Source organism: Galleria mellonella, unplaced genomic scaffold, assembly GCF_026898425.1.
Source record: "Galleria mellonella isolate WM207_F2 unplaced genomic scaffold, CSIRO_AGI_GalMel_v1 utg133, whole genome shotgun sequence".
Taxonomy (NCBI): Eukaryota; Metazoa; Arthropoda; class Insecta; order Lepidoptera; family Pyralidae; genus Galleria; species Galleria mellonella.
In genome coordinates this window covers 3,044,146-3,068,837 of record NW_026441990.1, presented here as the reverse complement: position 1 = coordinate 3,068,837, position 24,692 = coordinate 3,044,146, and the positions used below count along the sequence as shown (strand labels likewise).

At 34.6% G+C, this 24,692-nt stretch overlaps 1 protein-coding gene across 2 annotated transcripts in view; it reads left to right on the top strand.

The window, feature by feature from the left end:
- LOC113511244 (inactive dipeptidyl peptidase 10) overlaps window positions 1-24,692 on the top strand; it is a 202,909-nt gene that overhangs the window by 148,466 nt on the left and 29,751 nt on the right. For both annotated transcript variants that reach the window (XM_031912149.2, XM_026894862.3), the window contains exon 6: window positions 15,885-16,114. In XM_031912149.2, coding sequence (XP_031768009.1) covers window positions 15,885-16,114 — 230 coding nt within the window. The remainder of the gene's footprint in view (window positions 1-15,884; window positions 16,115-24,692) is intronic.

Here is a 24,692-nt window from a genome sequence, read left to right as displayed (position 1 = left end):
ATGCCTCTGGCTACCCCATCACAGAATACAGTCAGTACCTAATACGTTATATTAGTGTCTGTGGTTGTAAACATTCTTTTTTTATTTTACAAACGCAATGAAACTCTGTACGTATAGATTAAAAATAGCACCGTTTGGGCGCGAAAAACCGAGAAGGCATAGAGTACCACAAGATACGGTCATAGATAATGTAAAAAATAAATCAATAAAAACTAGATTAACTGCTTAAGAATTTCTCGATTATGATGATGATAATTATACAACCGTTGACTGTCCACTGCTGAATATAGGCCTTCCCCTTAAGGGGTTTGCTGTAGTTTGGCCACGTTTGGTAAGCGGGTTGGCTACCGCAGACAGGCTTTGCTGATGTTTTAAAAGAAACGCTGCTGCCCCTCCTTTGGCTATTAATTTCCTTTATTCGCCTCTTATGAAACCCATGGGAAAGGAAGGGGATAGTTATTTTATGCAAAGACTACACGGCCATTTTCAATTATATTTTTTTTTTTCAATGGATGATAATGGAATGGTAACCTCGCCTGTGCCATCGGTATAGACTGGCGGGGCACCAGTGAGAGATGATAGATGAGGATGAAGCAGGTGAGTTAGCCCATCGTGACGAATCTAACAATAAATCAATCACGATGGTTTCTAGTGGGAACCACGAGGAGGTCGACCTGACAGAGTATATTGTTAGCAATGGGGCTACTAATCCCCATTACTAACAATCCCTTCTCCCCCCTTTCAATTATATTATGAAACAATTATTATGTAGGTATAGATAAATTATGTACAGCGCTATTCCATTTGATAATGATACAAAATGAACTATTTGATTTACTAACATGCAACATAGCGTGGTTTATGTAATTGAAAAGCTTGAAATTAAAAATAAATAATATATAGCACACATCAGGTACATATTACCATAGACTATTTACCGGGAGGCATAGATTAATCTACTGTGTATGTATACATATTTTTTTTTATACAACTTAGAATGGCAAACAAGCTGACGGCCCACCTGATGGAAAGTGATAACCGTCGCCTATAGACATGAGCAGTACCATGGACATAACAGAGTATACTGTTTCGTCCATGATACCCCCATGCGTTGCCATTCCTGAGGACTCAGGTGTTATTCCTCTGTACTCAGTCATTTCACGCCATATCCCACCCTGCAAATCGAAACACAGCTATGCAAACACAACTGCTTCATGGTTGAAACACGAATGGGAGAGAGGTACCCAAGCACTCGACTTGTACAAAGTCTCCCTCTGGTGATAGACCGTGTTCTATCTGAAAGAAGGGTCAAGAGTCTCGTGAACTATTGTAGCTTGCACGCGTAAGACGAATCATGAAATTGCATGAAGCACGTGAATCACCCAAGAGATTTGGCGTAATGATGGATAGAAACCAATATCTTCTCTATAGTGTATGGAGTAAGAATGTGTCACTACTTACTTCTTTTCATCTGGGAGGAAATAGATTGTTACAAACGGTTCCATTGTTAGCAATATACCCAATGTTGTCGCCCTCCACACTGTTTTTAATTAATCACATTGATAACAGCCTTATGGCTGTTGTGTTCATATGTTCTGAACATAGGCTTCCACCTTGAGTAATTTTGGCTTTGGTGATGCTCTAAGAGTGACGACCATTAAGCTTTCTTAGTCGCCTCTTACGACACCCACGGGAAAGGAAAATGTGGCCCATTCTAAGCCGGAACCACGCGGCGTAGTGGGATGTTAAGGGGTTTTTATGGCACGGTTATGGTATACCTACATGAACATGAATACAACTAGTATGGCTTGACTACACAAATCCATTAAATATTAACATTAGCCGGCTTTCGTGCTAAAACGGCACATCGTAACAGTGCCTACAATGTCTCCAATTTCAACATACACATTCATGCATGTTATATGAGATGTCATAATGTTTGTATATACCATGTAAAGGCAACGTAATCGTATGACCGTTCCATTTTTAACCGACTTCAAAAAAGGAGGTTCTCAATTCGGCTATACATTTTTTTCGTTTGTTACTTCATAACTCTGACAGTTTTAAACTGATTTGGAAAATTCTTTTTTTATTTGAAAAGATATACTCACAGATCAGTTCTATAGAAATTTTATCGAAATTAGCTCAGTAGTTTAGTTTTTATGTTGTTTTTTATGGAACACAATCTTAATTATGATGTATCATATAAAACATACTACCTCCCCGCCCCGGCTTCACACGAGTGTACTAATGAAGAAAATAAGACCAAGTCTTTACATTAGGACAACGCTGTCATTTCTGTCAATATTTTTGAAGACCTTCTTTATCTTGATCACTTTTTATATGGGGATTTTTTAATCTAATTTTTTCACTTTTCCATGTGATTTATTAAATATTTTCTTTCATACAAACCTTAGTCTGACAATTCTCTCCTTTTCATTTAAGAATTTTCTCTTGTCGGTGCAACTAATTCATGCATCTTCTTTCAACCAGTTCTATCCCAGGCCATATCCTTGACCTCCCTATACGACATGATATCTAGTGTTTCTTTTGTCTGTCCCATGTACTTACTCCTCGGTCTTCCTCTTCCTCTTTTGCCCTCTATTTTTCCCTCTACTATACTCTTAAAAAATCATCATATCGTATAAGGTGGCCCAGCGTTTTGCCTCTTCTATTCTTTATTATTTAAATTAATGTTCTTTTCTCGTTCACTGTTTTCAGGACTTCCTAATTCGTTAGTTTTTCTGTCCAGCTTACGAAATTCGTAATTGTCAACTTCTGACAATTACGAACACAATAAAAAAGCATTATCCAATTAGGTGCTGCCGTTCTGAAGTGATGCGCTAACATGCATTATGCAATAGATTTTTTGGTTATATAGATAAATTATTATTTAAGAACACAGAAATCTTTTATTAATATTAATATTTCAGTGGCTTGTAAGTTGTCAAAGCATGTTACATTAGAAATTTGACTTACAGTTATTTTTAAAACCTATAAATACCACTTTATTTGTATTTTTATGCAATAACTGTCCCTCGGAGGGGGGAAAGGGATTGTTAGTTATGGAGACTAAAAATCCCATTGCTAGCAATATACCTAACCAGGTCGACCTCCACGCGGTTCCCCCTGGAAACTATCATGATTAATTCCTGATGAATTCATCATGATAGGCCTGTTTTCATTCTCATCGATCACCCTTCACTGGTGCACCGCCAGCGTATCCCGTTAGCGCAGGTGGAGTAATCAATCCATTTTCATCCAACAAAAAAAAAAAAACTGTACCTCGGATAAATATAGGTAGATTGGGATTAATTCTATACCAAAATTGTCATTAAAAAGTCAAATACTTATAGTAAACTCAGAGTACAAAATCAGCTTTTAGTTTGAGTCAGCCTTAAAACTGTTTTATCGTCAAATGAACTTAAACTGTAACTTTCACAGTTTACGGCTCGTTTTTCTTTAATATGTATTTACAGCACTTTTTCTCATATATTTTTTAGTAGTACTACTGAGAGATGCCACTATATAAGTAGAGTATACACAAAGTTGCATTTTGCTTTATGGACTTTATGAAAATATGGTTAATTTTATCAGAGAGTTATTTCACCAGAGGAAGACTGTACAAAAGTCGTTTGCTTGGGTACCTCTGTCCCATTCGTGTTTCAACCGTAAAGTAGTTGTGTTTTGGTTTGAATCGCGAATATTATATGGCGATATGGCGTGAATTTACAGGGTATAGAGGAATAACAACTGAGTCCTCAGGAATGGCAACGCATGGGGGGGTATCATGGGCGAAACATTATACTCTGTTATGTCCATGGCACTGCTAATGTCTATAGACGACGGTTACCACTTTCCATCAGGTGGACCGTCAGCTTGTTTGCCATTCTAAGTTGTATAAAAAAAAGTACTACACCACGCGTGCATAGCTACGGGCAAACAGCTAATTTCATACTAATTTTATAATAATTAAACTATTATAGTAGTAACAAATTTTATTGTGCTGAGCAAAATCTATTCATTATAAACTTAAATATTAAAATATTGTGTTTTGTATGGAATTTGCTTTTTATAGACTACTAGCGACCCGCCCCGGCTTCGCACGGGTGCACATTACGTCAGATCACATTAGAAACCTCTAAAATTATTAGTGTTTCTCTACTATATTATGTACGTATTATACATATAAACCTTCCTCTTGAATCACTCTATCTATTAAAGAAAACCGCTTCTAAATCCGTTGCGTAGTTTTAAAGATTTAAGCATACATAGGGACGGACAGACAGCGACAGCGACTTTGTTTTATACTATTTAATGATAAGTAAAGAACTTTTCTAATAGATGCCACTTATTCATCATCATCATATTCCTATCATTATTCCAATTATTTGGGGTCGACGTAATATGTTTTTATTATGTATATCACATTAACTTACTTTTTTTATTAATAACAAACCGTATAGGTTTTAGTTTTTGATGGTTTTTATTTTAATCGTCATATTATATCAGCGATTAACTGAACATAAGCCTCCCCTTTGGAGGGTTTGTAGTTCCCAGTAGTTGCCACGCTTTGTAGGATTGGCAACCGCAGTTAAGATTTGGAGATGTTTAAAAAGGGACGCTGCTACCCATCCGTCGCCCTTCCTTAGTCGTCACTTACGACACCTAAGAGAAGGGGTGGCCTATTCTATGCCGAGACCATGGTGATTTTGTTTTAATTTTATTCTATTACATTTTATTTTATTATCATTAGATAAATGTGACACTTTTATTCCAATTATCTCTCTAGTGGTGTATTTTTTTTTTTATACAACTTGGAATGGTAAACAAGCGGACGGCCCACGTAGTAGTGAAATAGTAGAGATAGTAGTATAGTAGTTAGTAAGGGCTAAGTGGAACTAGTACACTTGTATTGTTAGTTTTAAAGTGATAAAAAAGGTAAGAACAGAATATCAGTGTTTTGTTTCTTTTGAGTGCAAAGTTGTTGTGTTTTTTTAATGTGTGATAATGAAATGGTAACCCCACCCGCGCCATCGGTATACACCGGCGGGGTACCAGTGAAAGATGATAGGTGAAGATGAAGCAGTTGGCCCATCGTGACGAATTGTTCACGATGGTTTCCAGAGGGAACCACGTGAAGGTCGACCTAATAAAGCATATTGTTAGCAATGGGGCTGTCAAACTCCATTGCCAACAATCCCTTTCCCCCCTCAAGTTGTTGTGTTATTATGTTGTTGTGTTACCGTGTTGTGACCATTTTGTGTTACTATGACACACTCAGGAAAAAAGAAATCATGTTGCTTCTTTTATATATTTTACTTTTGTTTTTTTTTTTGTATGTGTATTCATTTATTGTTATTTGTTTACTATAAGGAATGCATATACTCAGTCAAGACAATTTACTGTAAATTCACTTTTTTATTTTAGAAAAATATCAGATATATTCATGTTATTGAAATAATATTTAAGTATAATACCTAATATAGCGACTAAGGGAGCTTATGGTGGAAAGATGGGCAGCAGCGTTCCTCTTAAAACTACGGTTGCCAATCCGCCTGCCAAGCGTGACAACTACTGGCAATAAATAATACTTGGTATAAAAAAAAGCAAAATACTAATAATATATATGAGACTAAATCAGCTTTTTATTTGGGCCTTTTTAAGTCGTAACTAAGTTACCTACACTAACTCTGCCTAGAAGCGCAGAAGCTAGTATCTTCATAGGGTTCACAGAATTACCTCACAGTTCCGAGAATCTTAATACCTACGTTGGGAGGTCACGGCCACACATTCCAGGATTACGTGGGCGGCCGATTCTTATACTTTAAAGTAGTTTCGACCTAGACAGCTGTCGGTGGCACCTTTCCTTATCTGAACTATATAATCTATATCTCTACTTTAATATTACAAAGAGTAAAAGATTTTATTTTTTTGTATGTTTGTTTGTAATACATAAACTCAAATACTACTCAATCGATTTAAAAAAAAAATCATCTATAGAAAGCTAAATTATCAGCTAGTAACATAGTCTAATGTATATATAAATATTTGTATATTGTAGTTACAATATCTAGGTGTATATCGGCCCAATATTAAATATAGATTATCGAATATCACCATCATCATCATATCAGCCGTTAACTGTCCACTGATGAACATAGGCTTCCCCCATAAAGGGGTTCTGCAAATTTACCAGAGGGAGACTTTGTTCAAAAGTCGATTGCTTGGGTACCTCTGTCCCATTCGTGTTTCAACCGTGAAGCAGTTGTGTTTGCAAAGCTGTGTTTCGGTTTGAAGGGCGTATATGGCGTTTATATGGCGTGAATTTACTGGGTACAGAGGAATAACACCTGAGTCCTCAGGAATGGCAACGCATGGGGGGTATCATGGGCGAAACAGTATACTCTGTTATGTCCATGGCACTGCTCATGTCTATAGGCGACGGTTACCACTTTCCATCAGGTGGACCGTCAGTTTGTTTGCCATTCTAAGTTGTATAAAAAAAAATTGTTGCTACTCTTGGCAGGCGGATTGCACTCATTACTAACAATCTCTTCCCTCCACTACCTGAATCATGACATCGGAATGAAGAATCCAACTAAAATGTATAATAATTATTTATTTGGAACAAAAACATTGATTACAATATTATTGGAAAACGATGATATCCGCAAAACTGCAAATCTGTATTACGAAGATTATTGCAGTTTTGAATAGTCAAGTTACAAAGATCATTAATATAAATAAAGAATAATGTAGGCCCTAGAACACTACCCTGAGGGACACCATAACTGAAATATTCATCTTTACTTACATAACCATCAATAGTTACACACTGAGTACGGTTTGTAAGATAACTTCTGAACAAATCAAGCGCTATAGCTTTAACAGCTCCACTTTCTAGTTTGCCAAGCAGAATAGGAATAGAGACGGTATCAAAGGCTTTAGAAAAGTCTAAGAATATACTTACAGTTTTTTCCTTATTGTCCATGTATCCATTTATCCAAGTACGTATAATCCAAATAGTAATTCTTTGTCTAATGATGTCGTTTTCTACTGGAAATTCGTACATTACAACTATGAGTTTTGACAATGTTAGACGTTAAAGATATTCGACCAATATAGGCGGTATCAAAATAGGTGATCACATTTTTTCCGCCTTCAATATCCACAGGCACCTAATGTCGGATCGGTATTGATATTTCCCATTCCTATTAAGAGGTTACACAACCAAAGGGCCACTATTAGGTTAGCTAACGAGTCAGATTCGGCTCATTAGCGAGGTAACAGCTGGGACGCGGGAGTTTTCCCCGATCAAGTGACAAGATGACGGGAGGACGAGTTTAATTCCCTAAGTAACTGACGTTAGGGCATTACGCTTCTGTAACAGGACACCGTGAGTATTAAAGTTATTTGATGCTATAAGAGCTCTAGTATTTTATTTGCATACTAGTGATCCGGCCAGGTTTCGCACTGGTAGATAGAATATTTGAAAATGTTGTATAGCTCTTGTTACTTGTTGATAATGTAGCTTTCTATAGGTAGAAGAATTGTTAAAATCGGTTGAATAGTTTTTGAGTTTATGTTAGTATAGATTAAACTTTAATACACTTAGACAATATAAAAGGTGGACCTTTACCAGACTTTGTACAAAAGTCGTTTGTTTGGGTACCTCTGTCCTATTCGTGTTTCTACCGTAAAGGGTGGAATATGGCAGTGATTTTACAGAGTACAGAGAATTAACATCCGAGTCATCAGAAATAGCAACGCATGGGGGTATCATGGGCTGAAACATGCTCTGTTATGTCCATAGTACTGTTCATGTCTATAGGCGACGGTTACCACTTTCCATCAAGTGGGTCGTCAGCTTGTTTGCCATTCTAAGTTGCATAAAAAAAACTTAACACCATATGGTATTATATAGCAACCAATCATAAACAGGAATAACAATAGATTTCAGAAGCAAGAAAAACCAATGAAATTAGATCACTTAGATTATCTGTAAAATATATACCAGGTATTAAGTCAAACCTTGAAGAACACAACAGAAAAACTGCATGCTATTTCGTGAAATAGTTTTTAGTTTTTTTTTTTGGTAGTCGCTTACCATCAGATGAGCCGTATGCCCGTTTGCCCCCTGTATTAAGAAAAAGAAGACCTAACTTAAAAACTAGTGTACGTTTTATTTTGATACGTTTTATAGAAGTAATCTATTTCAGTGATTTTTCAACTCCTGAAATATTTACAAAGTAGCGGACATAAAACTAGTATACATATAAAATGCAGTGGAATTAAAAATCTTAACATTTTTGAAGACGGTTGAAAACCAGCATTCGACTTACCTGTGAATGTATAAAACATGACAACAGAAAACGCAGAGACAGTGAGAACAATGCCTTTGTTCGTTCTATGAACTTTTCCATTTCTTCTTCGGAATATTTAAATGCACTCGTACTTTCAAAATGGCCGTCGAGTTTTCGTTCAAACACCTCTATTCCTCAAATAATTGATAGATAAAATATTTTGTAATAGCTTCAAAAGATAGTTGATATAACTAAAAATAAATAGGACAACCCTAATTATTTTGCTAATAATATAAAGAGGAGAGGTTTGATTGTTACCTTATTTACACTTTATATATAAATAAATGTAGCATATAGGAGAAATATTTTTATAATCAGTTGAGTACTTTTTATATTTATCCATTACAAACAAAAAATCAAGTCTTTTTTTCTCTTGAATTAGTTCCAAAAATATTTAATATATTTTAAAAATTCTTTTACCTACATATATGTAGGGAGTTAAAATTTTAAAATAATGAATTTTAAAACTTTTTGCTATAGGGACACTATCTACTCGTGCGAAGCCGTGACGGGTCCCAAGTTAATTATAAAATATATAATAATTCATGCGTACGAACTATTCTATACAAAAACTACAAATACAAATTATTCTATTATACTAATTTATGCTAATCTAATGTCTAGCATAAATGTTGAAAGCAAAATCTCAGAACTATTTGCATGTAACATTTTTACTCACCACTTCGCTTTAAAGGTACTGCTTGCAAAAAAGTCATCATTAAAAAAATAATTCTAGTCATATGTGAGTTCAACTCACTTTCCGAAGATTTCGTACATAATACCGTTTCTTATTAAGAAGTTCTTGTTTTAAAACAATACTGAATAACACTAAAATAACATTAATAAAATTACACAATCTTTGTACTTGATGAAGACAATAGGAGGGATTTATCTTGATATGTCTCGAGACACACGCAACTAGTTGATCCATTCAGCTTGATGAAAATGAAAGAGCCCAATCTCACGGTATCTCGCATTAGGATAAAAGTCTTTTACTCATGTTTAATAACCGTTTACCTGTTTGAATTAATAAAGATTTAAAGTTAGTTAATAAATAAGTATATATGTTTCTCCTGAAACATAAAATGTCGAAACAAAAACAGAGACAGTATGGAAAATTTTGTTTCTTTTTAAGTATCTCTCCTAATATATATTTAGTTTTGTATAACCTCATTATTTTTCGCAACCTCGCATGTGCCTGCGCTTAGTTTTAGTTTACGCTGACGGGGACCAGTGAGGGATAATAGAGAGTAAAGTCATATCAGTTGATATATTGAGAATTCACCAGATATTAATCGCGATGGTTTCTAGAAAGACCGTGTGAAGGCCAATCTAGCAAGGCATATAGCAAAGGGACCGCTAGTTACTAATAATTCCCTGAATGATGAAAGTTTTTCTTTGTAATAATAGCCCTGCCAACATTTCATCACAAATTTATTCATAATATTTCTGACAGCTTTTCAATAAGAAAATTTCCTTCTTAAATAATGAAAACTTTTTTATCCTTACTTTTTATGACAACTGTACTTATATGACGTGAAGTCTCTTTAGATATCTTGTCAAATAGGTATGGTAGCTAAAAGTACTCGCACATTACATAGTGCTCAAGCAGTAATGTACGTTGCATTCTGGGCTTTTATGCTCTCCTGGCAACTCTTGTTCATACAAGTGATATAACACGTATACATAATAGCTATGTGTGTATATTTTTTTTATACAACTTAGAATGGCAAACAAGCTGACGGCCCACCTGAGGGAAAGTGGTAATCGTCGCCTATAGACATGAGCAGTAGCACGGACATAACAGAGTATACTGTTTCGCTCATGATACCCCCCATGCGTTGCCATTCCTGAGGACTTAGGTGTTATTCCTCTGTACCCAGTAAATTCACGCCATATCCCACCCTTCAAACCGAAACACAGCCATACAAACACAACTGCTTCACGGTTGAAACACGAATGGGACAGAGGTACCCAAGCAATCGACTTTTGCACAAAGTCTCCCTCTGGTAAAATAGTCTGGTATATTACATGAATATACATGTCTGTATGTATATATTACTGTATTTTAGTTTGATTTGACCACTGTTTGTCTTATATGGGCCCTAAAATCAAACCTAACCTAGACCATTCTTCACATCGTTTTGGCCATTATTTTGGCCTGTAACCAAAACTTGAGTAAGAGATAAAAAAAAACCTAACCTAACTTGCCATTTTCGGGGAGAAGGGATTATTAATATTGGAATCTAGCGTAACCATTCTGGCAACACACTCCATCAGGTCGACATCTACGCCATTCCTCCTGGAAAGCATCGTTATAATTTTTTGTAAAAATCGTCATGATGGGCTAACTGACCTGCATTCATCCTCAGCCATTATCTCACACTGCACTAATGCCTCGCCAGCATATACCGATAGCGGTATATTTAGATTATTTAGGTATTAGATAGATAGGTACCTATTTAGATATACATATCTATTTATCGAAATTTGTTATATCTCTCTCATGTTAACCAAGAATATTTCGAACTTTTATCATTAAGTGTTGGTAAATCAAGGATTCAACAGAAAACTTTTGGATTAATGGTTATATGGGCTTTTACAGGAGCATATATAATAATCTAGCCTAGGTGTGATGACGTCATAATCATAAGCTTAATAGCCCACATCGATACGGTAACGTGTGGTAATGACGCGCGTAATGGTTACAGACTTTACTGTTATTTTATTTCCACATACATACGTAAAAGACATTTAGTAAATTATTCTTGTTTATGGCAAACATTAATATGAATATACTCTCTTAAATTAAGAGCGTTTCAGCTTTACTTAGAATTTGTCGTTCTAATTTGTACCGTTCTCATTCCGTTCTATTTTAGGCCTGCTATCACATAATAATTAAATTGAAATGAAAAATTTAATAAACAAAAAAAGTAAATAAATAATCCGCCGTGTGGTCCTGGAACAGAATGGACCACCCCATATCCCCCCATCCCTATCGTAATAGGCGACTAAGAGAGGGCGAGGGATGGGCAGCAGTGACCACCTTAAAACACCTCTAAAAGCCTAATTGTCGTTGTCGACTCGTCTTTAAAACATGGCAACCACTAGCAAAACTCCCCCTATGGGGAAGACTTATGTTCAGCAGTGGACAGTTAAAGGCTGAAATAGTAATAATAAAAATTTTACGTAATATGGCATCCATTCCCCGATCATGTCAAGATCAAAATGATTATTTTATTATTATATCAGTCATTAACTCCACTGCTGGACATAAGTCTTCCCCATAGGGGGAGTTTTGCTAGTAGTTACCACTCGTGACAAGCGGTTTGACAACTGCATAGAGCTTTGGTGAGTACTTCAAGAGGGACGCTGCTACCCATCCCTCGAGCATTAAGTTCCCTTAGTTGCCTCTTACGATAATCATGGACAAGGAAGGTTTGGCCCATTCTATGCCGGGACCTTTAGCATTAAATCCACGTTTTGTAGCATATTTTATTGGCCAATAAAGTTTAAATAAATAAGTGCTTACTATTATATGTACACAGTTAATAAAAACAATAAAATTATATAAGAAGGAGAAAGAGTCAAATGGTTTTTGGCCTTACAGTGGCTTCGTCTACGTAAAATTTATCGGTTATTTAACCTCAACGTATCAGTAATTTAATAAATAGTTCTAAACTATTTTAATTAAACTACTAGATCTACGATTGCTCTTTATTACAACTAGAAACTCGTCTCAACTGTAAATTACTCATCGTTTATCAATTACTAGCTGTTACCCGCGACTTCGTCTGCCTGATTGGGATATATGGTAATTGGCTGAAATAATGCTAACTCGTAATAAGTCTGTAACCTTTTCTGTACTAAACATATAAATGCTCACTCACTGCTTGATCAGTGTGATCTATTTACTTGTAAATTACATTGTTAATGCATTTATAAATGCAGCAAAGTATATTATATATATATATGTGTGTATATATATATATATACATACATACATACATACATATCTGTCACGCCTGTCTCCCACAAACCTCTTCCGCTTCTTCCACATTCATCAATCTTTTCATACACGCTCGCCGGTTACGGGTACTTTTAATTTGGCCCTTCTTCAGCACGTCGCCTATTTGGGCGACATATATATATATATATATATATATATATATATATATATATATATATATATATATATATATATATATATATATATATATATATATATATATATATATATATATATATATATATATGCATATACCAAATTGTTAAGCTGTTAAGCAAATAAGTTGTTAAGGCGCCAAGAAATAACAAACAAATACACAAACAAACTCAGCAACGCACGTGACATCACTGGTGTATAGGCATTCATAGGCTGCGGTTGTCACGTTTATCATCAATCCTTAGTGGATACTTACGTTATAAAAAAAAAAGTTAGTAGTTTTGTCTATGCATTGACAGTCAATCAGAAGAAACGGTTTTATAAGGATTATTATTTTCTCCTTTACCGCTATGACGCGTCTTCGATTATGACGATAAATCTCAAACTCGAGCACTTAAATCGTGCACCGAACGCGAGTCTAGTTCATGCTCGCAAACAGCAATTATTCCTTTAGATTAATCGTATAACTTCAATTTAAACTTTCGCTGTATTCTCTCCGCTGAAGCGATGTAATACTTACTCCTTACAATAGTAATATTATTTCTTCAAAGTTCATTTTATAAGTATTGAGGTTTTTTTTATACAACTTAGAATGGCAAACAAGCTGACGGCCCACCTGATGGAAAGTGGTAACCGTCGCTTATAGTACATAAGCAGTACTATGGACATAACAGAGTATACAGTATCGGTAGCGTAGGCGAAGTTATCATTTTATTATGACCCATTTAAAAAAATCATACTGTACATTAGTTTTTCGTCAAAACAAGCTTCAAATTGTGGTTCAACCCTTGTCACACCCAACTTGGTACATTCAGTTTAATAAATAACTAGTATTAAACACAATAATTTATGCGAGCGTGGTTTTGTACGAAAAAAAATCTAAAAGCAATGTTTGCTCAATTATGTTGTTAGCCATAGGTAAAACTAAGAACTTACCTACACTATAAATTATGTTGTTATACTTCATTTCCCATGGGTGTCTTAATAGGCGACTTAGGGAATTTAATTATCAAGAGATGGATCTGGTGAAACCCCTCTTATGGAAGAGCTTATGTCCAGCAGTGGACAGTTAATAGTTGATATAATAAAAATAAAACAACGTATATATTATCCAAGCCTACATGGCACGACCCTTCTAACGTTTTACTTCAAATTGTGTGACCATATCGTCATAGTCGTAGAATACTGACGGATCTTTATATGTAATATTTGTCAGATTCGTCAGTATTCTATGACTATGACGATATGTAGATGTATGTATAGAGATGGACAGCAGCGTCCCTCTTAAAACATCACCAAAAGCCTAACTGCGGTTTCCAACTCGCCTGCTAAGCGTGGCAACTACTGGCAAAACTTCCCCAAGAGGGAGGTTTATGATCAGCAGTGGACAGTTAAAGGCTGATATTGATGATGATGATATAGACGTGATGCTCTGTTTGTTTGTAAGGAAATGTTTTCAGTAGCTGTCTGGCTAGAGGAGTAATATATTTCTTGGTCTTAACCTTGTAAATATTTTTACTTACACATTTTTAATTCTTTGGATTTTTAAAGATCCTCAATATATTATTGTGAACAATCTGTACATATTATAATCTATATATTTATATATATTTAAGTAAACTTCATTATTCAAGTACGACCGTCAGCAAAAAACTTTTTAGTTCATTCCACTTGAACGTGCTCTTATCTCCATTCATCCCTGCAACAAAGTGAGCCCACCCTATTTTACATAATAGATACGGGAGAGAAAAATAAAAATACACTTGCAAGACGAAAATGAGAATATTCTAAGTTACTTATCATATGAGTGACTGTAATAACCGCTAAATTGGGTGGGTTGTTGCTAAATTATAAACATGAAGGCTCTTCGAAGGAATGTGGGTAAGTGACACAATAATAAAATATATTCTTACGACTTCTGTGGCGCAGTGGTGGTTGTTTAACGTATAATAATGGATAGTAACCCCGAAGAGGAATTAGGAAAGAGATTTATCGAGCAAGAATGAATGGAGATGTCGGTAGGGGCCACCCTAGACGGACGTATGTTGACCAAATAGGCGACGTGCTAAAGAAGGGCCAAATTAAAAGTACCCGTAACCGGCGAACGTGTATGAAAGTATGAAATGTATGCCTACCCTAATGGGAGACAGGCGTGACAGATATGTATGCATGTAGTAACCCCGCTAACGGTATACACTAGTTAGACATCAGTGAGGGATGATAGGTGAGGACGCAAAGGTACGTTCGTTAGTCCACTATAATGAGCACACCTGGGATCCAACACGATGGTTTCCACGAGGAGGTCCACCTAAAAAGGTATATTGGTAGCAATGAAACTAGTATTCCAGGGGGGAGGAAGGATTTGTTAGTTATGCGGACTATCAGTCTCAGTGCTAGCAATATGCCCCATAAGGTCGACCTCTACATGGTCCTCCCTGGAAACCATCGTGCTGAATTCCTGATGTATTCGTCACGACGGGCTAACTGAACTGCCTTTTCATTCTCACCTATCACCCCTCACTGGTGCTCCGACAGTGTATACCGTTAGCGCAGGCGAGGTTACCATTCCATTAATATTAATAAAAAAAAACTGGTATTCCCCACTACTTGTTAGTAGTGAGGAATACCAGTTTTTTTTTCTCTTTCCCTCAGATGATTTGAATTTAAAACTACGTATATCTTAAATTGGTCATTAAAAACCTGTCCGTGATCGACTAACACCATGCACATTTAGTCATAGTCGTAGAATACTGACGGATCTTTATATGTATTATTCGTCAAATCCGTCAGTATTCTACGACTGTGACGATTTCTCATTCAAGTAATCGTTTAGTTTGCAATAGGCACATATACGTACTACTCGTATGTATATATTTTTATCTCTATCTTTATTTTGACACCCTAAATAAAAATCTCCTACTTATTTTTGATAACTTTACATACACTGCCTTGTTTGATACTTCCAGTTTATTAAAAATTTTACATTTTAAAAAGTGGCCATTAAGGCTGCACACGCGACGGAAGCTTAAAAATGGAGTAACATCTCCCGTTTTCCCAACATTTCTCTTCACTGCTCTGCTCCTATTGTTCATAGCGTGATGAAAAGTATACTATGGGCAGGTTGCCCAGGAGAGTGAAGTTGTTCAAGTGTTAAAATCCGTCGAGTAGTTTTTGTTTCTATAACGAACATACAGACAGACAGACAAAAATTTTACTGATTGCATTTAAGGCATCAGTATCGATCACTAATAATCCCCTGATAGTTATTTTGGAAATATATTTCATGTACAGAATTGACCCCTCTACAGAATTATTATAAGTATAGATAAAAAATAAATATTCTATTGCTTCAGAGAATCCTACCCGCTCACGCCGTTGCCAGACGAGGTGGGAGGTGGAGTGATCTCCGAAGGTCCTTCCCTGCTGTTAGCCGCGTGGACACCAAAAGGCCACGGTCTGATCACAGTCAAGGATTATGATATCTACTACCGCCCGGCTCCTCGCTCCTCGACCGGATATAGAGTGACTGAAAGCGGAATACCCGGCACTATTCATAACGGAGTTCCGGATTGGTTGTATGAAGGTAAGATTTTTTTATTATAATCGAAAACAAGCCGAAATGCAAGTCACGCAGAATTTGCGAGGTTGTGCTCGTCGACACCATTCGGTCTCCAGTAATAGTGACCGAGTTGGTCTAAGAGAACCGGTATTAAAATTAGAAAGGGCATGCTACGGTGTCTTAGGCATGTGGAAAGAATGCTAGACAAAAGGTTGACATTGTTGTTTGAAACAAATTTTCGAACCGATACGACGTCATAACCTTCAAGAAAAGAGCATATTTCTTTTTAAAACGCCGCCAATACACCTACATGGGCGGCGGTAGTCACTTACCATCAGGTGAGCCGCATGCTCGTTTGCCCTCTATGTTATAAAAAAAAAGATTTACGATGCCTTTGTGACAACTCATGAAAATGCAGGAAATAAGAAATTAATGCAAGATAGATAGATAGGTATTTGGCATGTGGAAAGAATGTCAGATGAAAGATTGACAAATCAGATTTACGATGCAAATGTGAAGAGATCAGATAGACTATGTTATTTTTGAGAGGAGGAATTAAAAAGTCCTTGAAATCAGCGTGCATGCATGAGACAACTCATGGAAGTAAGGAAGTAAGAGATTAAAGTAAGGATAGATAGATCTTTAACATTAATTGTATTAATTAATAAGTAATTTATTATACTATTACAGTACATGTACAAGTTCAAGGTACATACAATCGAATAAGACATTTTAATTTTCCAACTCAAAGCAACGGAATGATCATTTTATTCTGTTAAGCGCGTTGTAAATGAGGGACTCAACCTGGGGTTTTATCTTAATGACCTCCCACGCCCCCTTTCGGTTCATTTGAGAGACTGACTCTTGCCAGATTTTAAGACTCCGTCGCCCCTTTCGTGTATAAAAGGGCATATTACTCTTAAAAGTCTGGGATTTGTAAGTTCGATCCCATCAGTACTGTGCTCAGTGAAATATTGGGCTCGAGGCACACCAGTCCTATTTTTAATGAGTGTCGTAACGTTAATGAGAGATAACTGATGCGGACGAAAGCAAGTCGATTATTGACGAACTGCGACATATATATGTTATATATTGCTAAGAAATCTTTAGATACCAATCGAATATTTTTAAAGTCAATTTAAAAGAGAAGACATTCTCTCGAATCCCGTGAAATGGAGTGACTCCTAAAACGATGTTTCCTTTACGGAACATGAATTTTCAAGATGGGATACGGATATTATGATGATATTAAGATGGGATACGGACGGGTCTCTGAAGTGTCACAAAGCACACTAGTGTTCATGACAATCTATTAATTCTGATAATATATGATTCAATAACAAATACACGGTATTGTCCCCATTCTCCTTGTTGATCCCATCTTGCAAAATAATCTGTTTGCAAGATGGTATCAACACGGGAAACGCACGTTAGTTGATTACAAAATGATTATCAAAGATTCTGATGAATCGAGAATTTTCCTTTTTGGTTATCGTTTAAAAATAAAAAAATACTGCCACGTTTTATTATATTTTTCATGCAAAAAACAGACAAAAATGAAAAATGTTCAAAGGGAGACGATTTGACAAACCGAATTACTGTAGCAGTCAAGCGGAAATGTCTAAGAGTAAATTTTAATTTTCTCTTTTATTGAATTCAATATTTATCGATAATTGTTTTCTTTCAATAGGCCTGACCCAGTTCTGTCGGCATTGAAGAAAATGTTTTTGATCCGTTGGTATTTTACGTGAGCTTGCAACGTAACCATTTATAATTGGTATTGATAGTAGCTATCAATATCATGATATTTTTAGATACCAGGAAGCCAGAAGGCTTGAAGAATTGATGTACAAAAAAAACTAGAGACGTAATATTCTATAATGTTCATGTTGACATGTAATAGTTATGATTCTCCATTTGGTAGACCGTGAGCTCATTTACCATTCCAAGTAACATAAAAAATAGACTAAAAAATAGTAGTGAAAATACAGCGAATTCAATTAAATTACGAGTGCATTATTTAATTAAATGCGCTCTATTTACAATTATCATACTATATAAATACTCCTAATTTAGAAAGCAGAGGCTAGAAATAGGGCTACTTTTAAGGACATGGTGAATAGTATCTTGGAAGAAACGATAAAAGCTAGAAGAGTAAGAAGACCAAGAAATAAAACGTATGACAAAAGTAAAACCTTTTATTTATACAACTTAGAATGGCAAACAAACTGACGGCCCACCTGATAGAAAGTGGTAACCGTCGCCTATAGACATGAGTAGTACCATGGGCATAACAGAGTGTAATGTTTCGCCCATGATACCCCCCATGCGTTGCTGTTCCTGAGGACTCAGGTATTATTCCTCTGTACCCAGTAAATTCACACCATATCCCACCCTTCAAACCGTAACATAGCCATGCAAACACAACTGCTTCACGGTTGAAATACGAATGGGACAGAGGTACCCAAGCAATCGAGTTTTGTACAAACTCTCCCTCTGGTAACAAAAGCTAAAGGTTATGTAATCTTAAATTAAGAATATGGGCTGAGATAGAGTAAATTTGAGACAAATATTAGTCGCCTCAACAAGAAGAAACTCTTACATTGCAAAAATAAAAAATAATAAAAACAAACGTGCATCAGTGAGACATGTAATAATAAGGATGAAATAAGAGATGTAAGAGACAGAGAACTTTTCTCTGCCTACCTCAAAGATTTTGTATGTTGGATATGTTCTTGATATTCTAGGCGTTTGTACATTAACATTAATCAAGTCAACTACCAGGAGAGCATAGCACGACTACAGTAAATTGCCTTCCATTTATACTTTGACGTCATTTCATATTGCACGATGCATTTACTTGCACGGATCTGCGTCAATGCGTAACGTATCGTGCCAATATAGTTATTGTGATATACAGAGTGTTATAAAATTTTTAATACCTTTTTTTATAAATTAATCATAAAAATATAATTTAACATGTTCGTAACTATAGTCGTGAGATACAGATTAAATTGTTTTATAGGCATAATAAGAGAAAAGTTATAAAATTCAGTATAATTTCATTCAGTTTTCTTTCAACCTGTTTAAGAAAGAATTTGAATGAATGAATTTTAATGTTTTCCTATAATATCATCAAAGTTCATGTAATAGTAGTCATATAATTTATATTGTAAAAGCTAAATAAAGATAAATGTAATAATTATTCAATTTCACAAACTTTATTATATTAATCATAGTAAATTTTAACAAAGCCCATAATATAACTGAAAAGGAAAATAGATATTCAATTGTAGCACTTCTTATCAAAAGATTAATGATGTCATAAGAATATTCGACAAAACGGATGGAAGATTAAGGGAATGATAAGCATAAAATTATGTAGGTACTATAAAGCACTACTTTATGTAAGAGTCGGCACTGCCATTATGTTGACAAAACTGGAAAATGAATCTATGCAACTAATTAGAAGTATATAGAAATATTATAAGCGTATGTAATTTGAAATAGCAATATAATGAAATCATTAATAAAAAGAACTAGTGAAAGAGATTACTCCAAAAGTATAAATGACATGAGTGACATACTTACTCAATTCGTACGGATAATGCCATTAGTTTGCCCGTAGACAAATATTTTCGTGATTGGTCACACTTCTGTATTTTGCTTGTATTAATATATTTTTCTATTACTGTTATATCTATTAAGACCGCAGACACCTTAAACTATATTTAAAAATATCATCGTAATAAAATAAATTAATAGTAGTACATAGTGTTTTACATTTGCTTCTGTCCAAAATATCTATATCAAGAGGTATCATAAAAGACTTAACCACATTATAGAGAAAAAATAAAATTCAATAAATTATAGCATAGACTTCATAAGAACTTTTTTTATTCGAAATGACGTGTGCCTAGTCATACTATACTCAATTACACGATTGTTTTTTTGAATACTCGTAATAGATTATTTAAATAAATAATAGACAGAGACTGTACACAGAGTACTTTTTTCTGTTCTTTTTTATTGTAATAATTACGTAATAATATATATTTATTTATTTTATATAGACAACTACTCACATAGGTACTAAGAATTTGTCTATGAAAAACTATCAGAAATAAACTTTAATAACAACAATTTATTTTTATGAACCTGTTCTTCGTTTACACGTTGTTAAATTGTATTCACACGAACATATGGCATTTAGTGCCTAGCTATTAACATAACATTGTTATATTTGTACCCAAAATGTTTCCAGTTTTAAACATACGAAGCAAATTTATCATCTCTTTATTTTACAGTATTACATAGTGCAACATACTTGCGTTGCATTTTGGCAACAATCCAAATTCGTACAGCGATTAATTATTTATAGTAAATGTCGGAGAGCAATTGATACACTATTTATTAATGCATCAAGTTATTGTATTTATTTTTATGATCAAAAGCGAGTATAAGAAAATAAACAAAAAATAGCACCTTTAATTTTTATAATACTTCAGTTTTTTTTATAAGCTTTTTTATTTTATTTACGATGATGATATTTGTATTTAAAAAAAAATATTTAAAAAAAACATCAATTAAAGATACAGATTCCATTAATTCTATATTTGCGTTCGACAATGTGCGATTAAAAAAAATACAGTGTTATTTATTAGCTAGCGACTTACTCAGACTTTTTATGAGCGCAAATTATACATACTCAAACTTTCCATAAAAAAAATATCTAAACAATAATGTAGCTCCTGACATAATCAATTGCATGTTTTGGAAGAACGTGGATAGCGACTTCATTCAATTTTATTTTTTATTAAAAGAAAAACCAACACATAAAAAATTTCATAATGAAAAAACCAATTACAAGTTGTATCACATGCAAATGACATCAATAATACTTACAAACAACTAATTTTAATTTAAAATAACAACAGTATAGTTATAAACATTATAGGAAGGCAGTTCTGCAAAATAAAAAGTTGAAATCACACGTTCAAAGTGTTGTAAAAACTCTATAGTCGTTTTTATTAATATTCTATAATCAAAAATATAACAATATTAATAATTTATCTCACAGTTTTCTATTCTCTTCTAAACTACACAAAATACAGACATTTTATTATTTATCGAACGAAGCTTATTATTTCCAACACAAATATGAACTATCAAAGAACCATTGACTCAGCATACGTCTTTATATTATTTAAAGAAAAAGTAATTGAAGCGATTCACATTTGTGGAACTTTCATATATTGCGTAACACAGACACAATAAATATAGTGTAATTATTATTTAATTTTGCTTTTATTTAACTTATTTTTCTTTAAATCACTAATAATTGTTAAAATCTTAACGTAATTTCTTTTTTTAATATTGTAACTACTTTGTTACGGACATATTTATTATTGGATAATACTTTATGCATACGTAATGGAAAGTTTACCTGAATAATATAGTAGTGTACCCGCATATTTTAAGTTCAAATATATAAACTTCTGTTTTGTGATAATTAATTTAAAAACAGTTTTTTTTTTATACAACTTAGAATGGCAAACAAGCTGACGGCCCACCTGATGGAAAGTGGTAACCGTCGCCTATAGACATGAGCAGTACCATGGACATGACAGAGTATACCGTTTCGCCCATGATACCCCCCATATGTTTCCATTCCTGAGGACTCAGGTGTTATAAAAAAAACCTTTTTATAATGAGTTAAATATTATTGGTCAAACAAGTCATGATTTATTCCAATTTAATTAGGTAATGTCACGTAAACATTATGGACTTGGATACTTGAAATGTGTAATGGATACACAAATTACATTAACAATCGATTTATAAGCAATTTACAATTATTTATTCATTTCGGTTCATTTGTTTCCAATATTACTCTACGTATCATTATAATGGGACTACAGTTTTCAACTTTTATATTAATTACATTTATTATTTATTTAATACATTTACTATTTATTTATTTAAAGGAAAATCAACAGCATATTGCATTATAACACATATAACAAACATTAAATACAATACAATATTAATGCACGTGTCTATTAAATTATACTATTTATTTTTTATATCACTAAAGTTACAAACAAACATACGGCTATACATGATTGTAAGCGGTTACCGTAGCCTATGAACGCCTGTAATATAATATCAGGGACATTACGCGCGCGTTGCCAACCCTGAAGAAACATCTTTATTCCTTTTTTAAAGATGCTGTATTCCTTGGAAAAGCATGATAAGGACATCATTCCATAACCGGAGCGTTTGTAGAAGAAAATATCTTATTACTTATTACAAAAATGGGAAATATAAGAAATATGTAATACAAAAAGCGACCTTAGTCTTATATCAATGAACCTATTATAATGGGTTTGGAAGTTATGAATTACAAAGGATTCTTGGAGGCCCGTCCTCGCTCTTTGATACGAGCGATGCGCCTCCATTGTGATTATTGAAGAGGGATTGCTTGAGTACCTTTGTCCCATTCGTGTTTCAACCGTGAAGCAGTTGTGTTTGTATGACTGTGTTTCGGTTTGAAGGGTGGGATATGGCGTGAATTTACAGGGTACAGAGGAATAACATCTGAGTCATCAGGAATGGCAACGCATGGGGGGTATCATGGGTGAAACAGTATACTCTGTTATGTCCGTGCTACTGCTCATGTCTATAGGCGACGGTTACCACTTTCCATCAGGTGGGCCGTCAGCTTGTTTGCCATTCTAAGTTGTATAAACAAAAAGGCAAGAGTTGTTATTCTCAGAAGATCTAGTTAGGAGCAAATGTGCGTACCAATTCCGTAATGGGTTATGGACTTTTATTACATCTGTCGTTAACTGTTCACTGCTGAACATATGCTTCTCCCATAAGGAGGTTTTTCCCAGTAGTTGCCACAGTTGGCAATCGGGTGTGTAAGTGCAGTTAGGCTTTAGGAAAAGCAAATCGTGGCAATTAATGGCAAAACCCCTCAAAGGACAGGCTTATGTTCAGCAGTGGACAGTTAAAGGCTGATATGATGATGATGATGATATGGGTTTACTGGGTACCCAGATATAACATCTAAGTCCTCAGGAATGGCAACTCATGGGGGGTATCATAGGCGAAACAGTATACTCTGTTATGGCCATAGTACTGTTCATGTCTACAGGTGTCGGCTACCACTTTCCATCAGGTGGGCCGTCAGCTTATTTCCCATTTTAGGTTGCATAAAAAAATCCTTTTTTCGTGCTTCTTCCGCCACGTTACTACTTTTTATTTTTTTTTTTGCTACCCAAAATCTATTTATTTATTTAAATTTTAATGCACAATGAAATTATATGTACATTTGGTGGTTTTAACACCGGATGATGTTCCTTACCAGTCAACCGTTGGACAAATAGAGAAATAAAGCGGTGCATTTATTCAGAATTAATTATTTATATTTTGCCTCGCTACCTCAACCTGTATATGCACATCTAATAATATTACTCCCAGCTCACCTACATTCATACCTTTGCACAGGTCATTCACTCGATTAATTTGCCGTCTCTCTCGTGACCGAGTGCTGTAAATATAAATAGCATGTTACATATTCTATCCTATAATGTTATTGGAGTATGTGAAAGCTATCTTTCAATAAATCATTCAAAAGATACATTCGAATCTCGCATATTAGTTTAGGAATAGTTTATGAACTCGATTGTATTACTTTTTCATGATGTCTTTGAGAATTCCAATTTTAATTTTTAAACGACATCAAAAATGAGGTTGAAAGTAGTAACCTATATTTTTTCCTTTTTTTTTTATTGTACATAATTCAAATTGAACACTGATTTATTTATTTATTTTTAAAAGGCACATCAACAGTGTAAATACAGACATACATACATACATACATATCTGTCACGCCTGTCTCCCATTAGGGTAGGCAGAAACAATGGAACGCCAAATGCTTCGATTCAAACAAACCTCTTTCGCTTCTTCCACATTCATCAATCTTGTCATACACGCTCGCCGGTTACGGGTACTTTTAATTTGGCCCTTCTTCAGCACGTCGCCTATTTGGTCGACATACGTCCATCTAGGGCGGCCCTTACCGACATCTCCATTCATTCTTGCTCGAAAAATCTCTTTCGTAATTCTTCTTTCATCCATCCTCTCCAAATGACCAAATCAACGCAACATTCCTTTTTCGATTTTTGTCACTACATCGTCTTTCAGTCCACACTTCTCTCTAATCACATTGTTTCTTACTCTATCTTAATACAGACATTAATTTTAATTGATATACAGGGCTTGCATCTTGCATTTACACCAATTACAGATGTACACAACATTTTCTTAAGTCATCGATTACAGAAACTGACACCAACAAAACAATAAAAAAAAAACATACAAGTAACAAACATAAGAATACTTAAAATATACAATTATTAAAATTTTAAAACTGATAAATGATTTAATGTACAATGGCGGACTTATCCCATAAAGGGATCTCTTACAGTCAACCTTTGAGAAGCAGAAAGAAAACTGTAGAATGTATAAGGGTAATAACCGTACAATTAAAGATAAACTAAATAATACCCAGTAAAAAAAATGAATTTTTTAC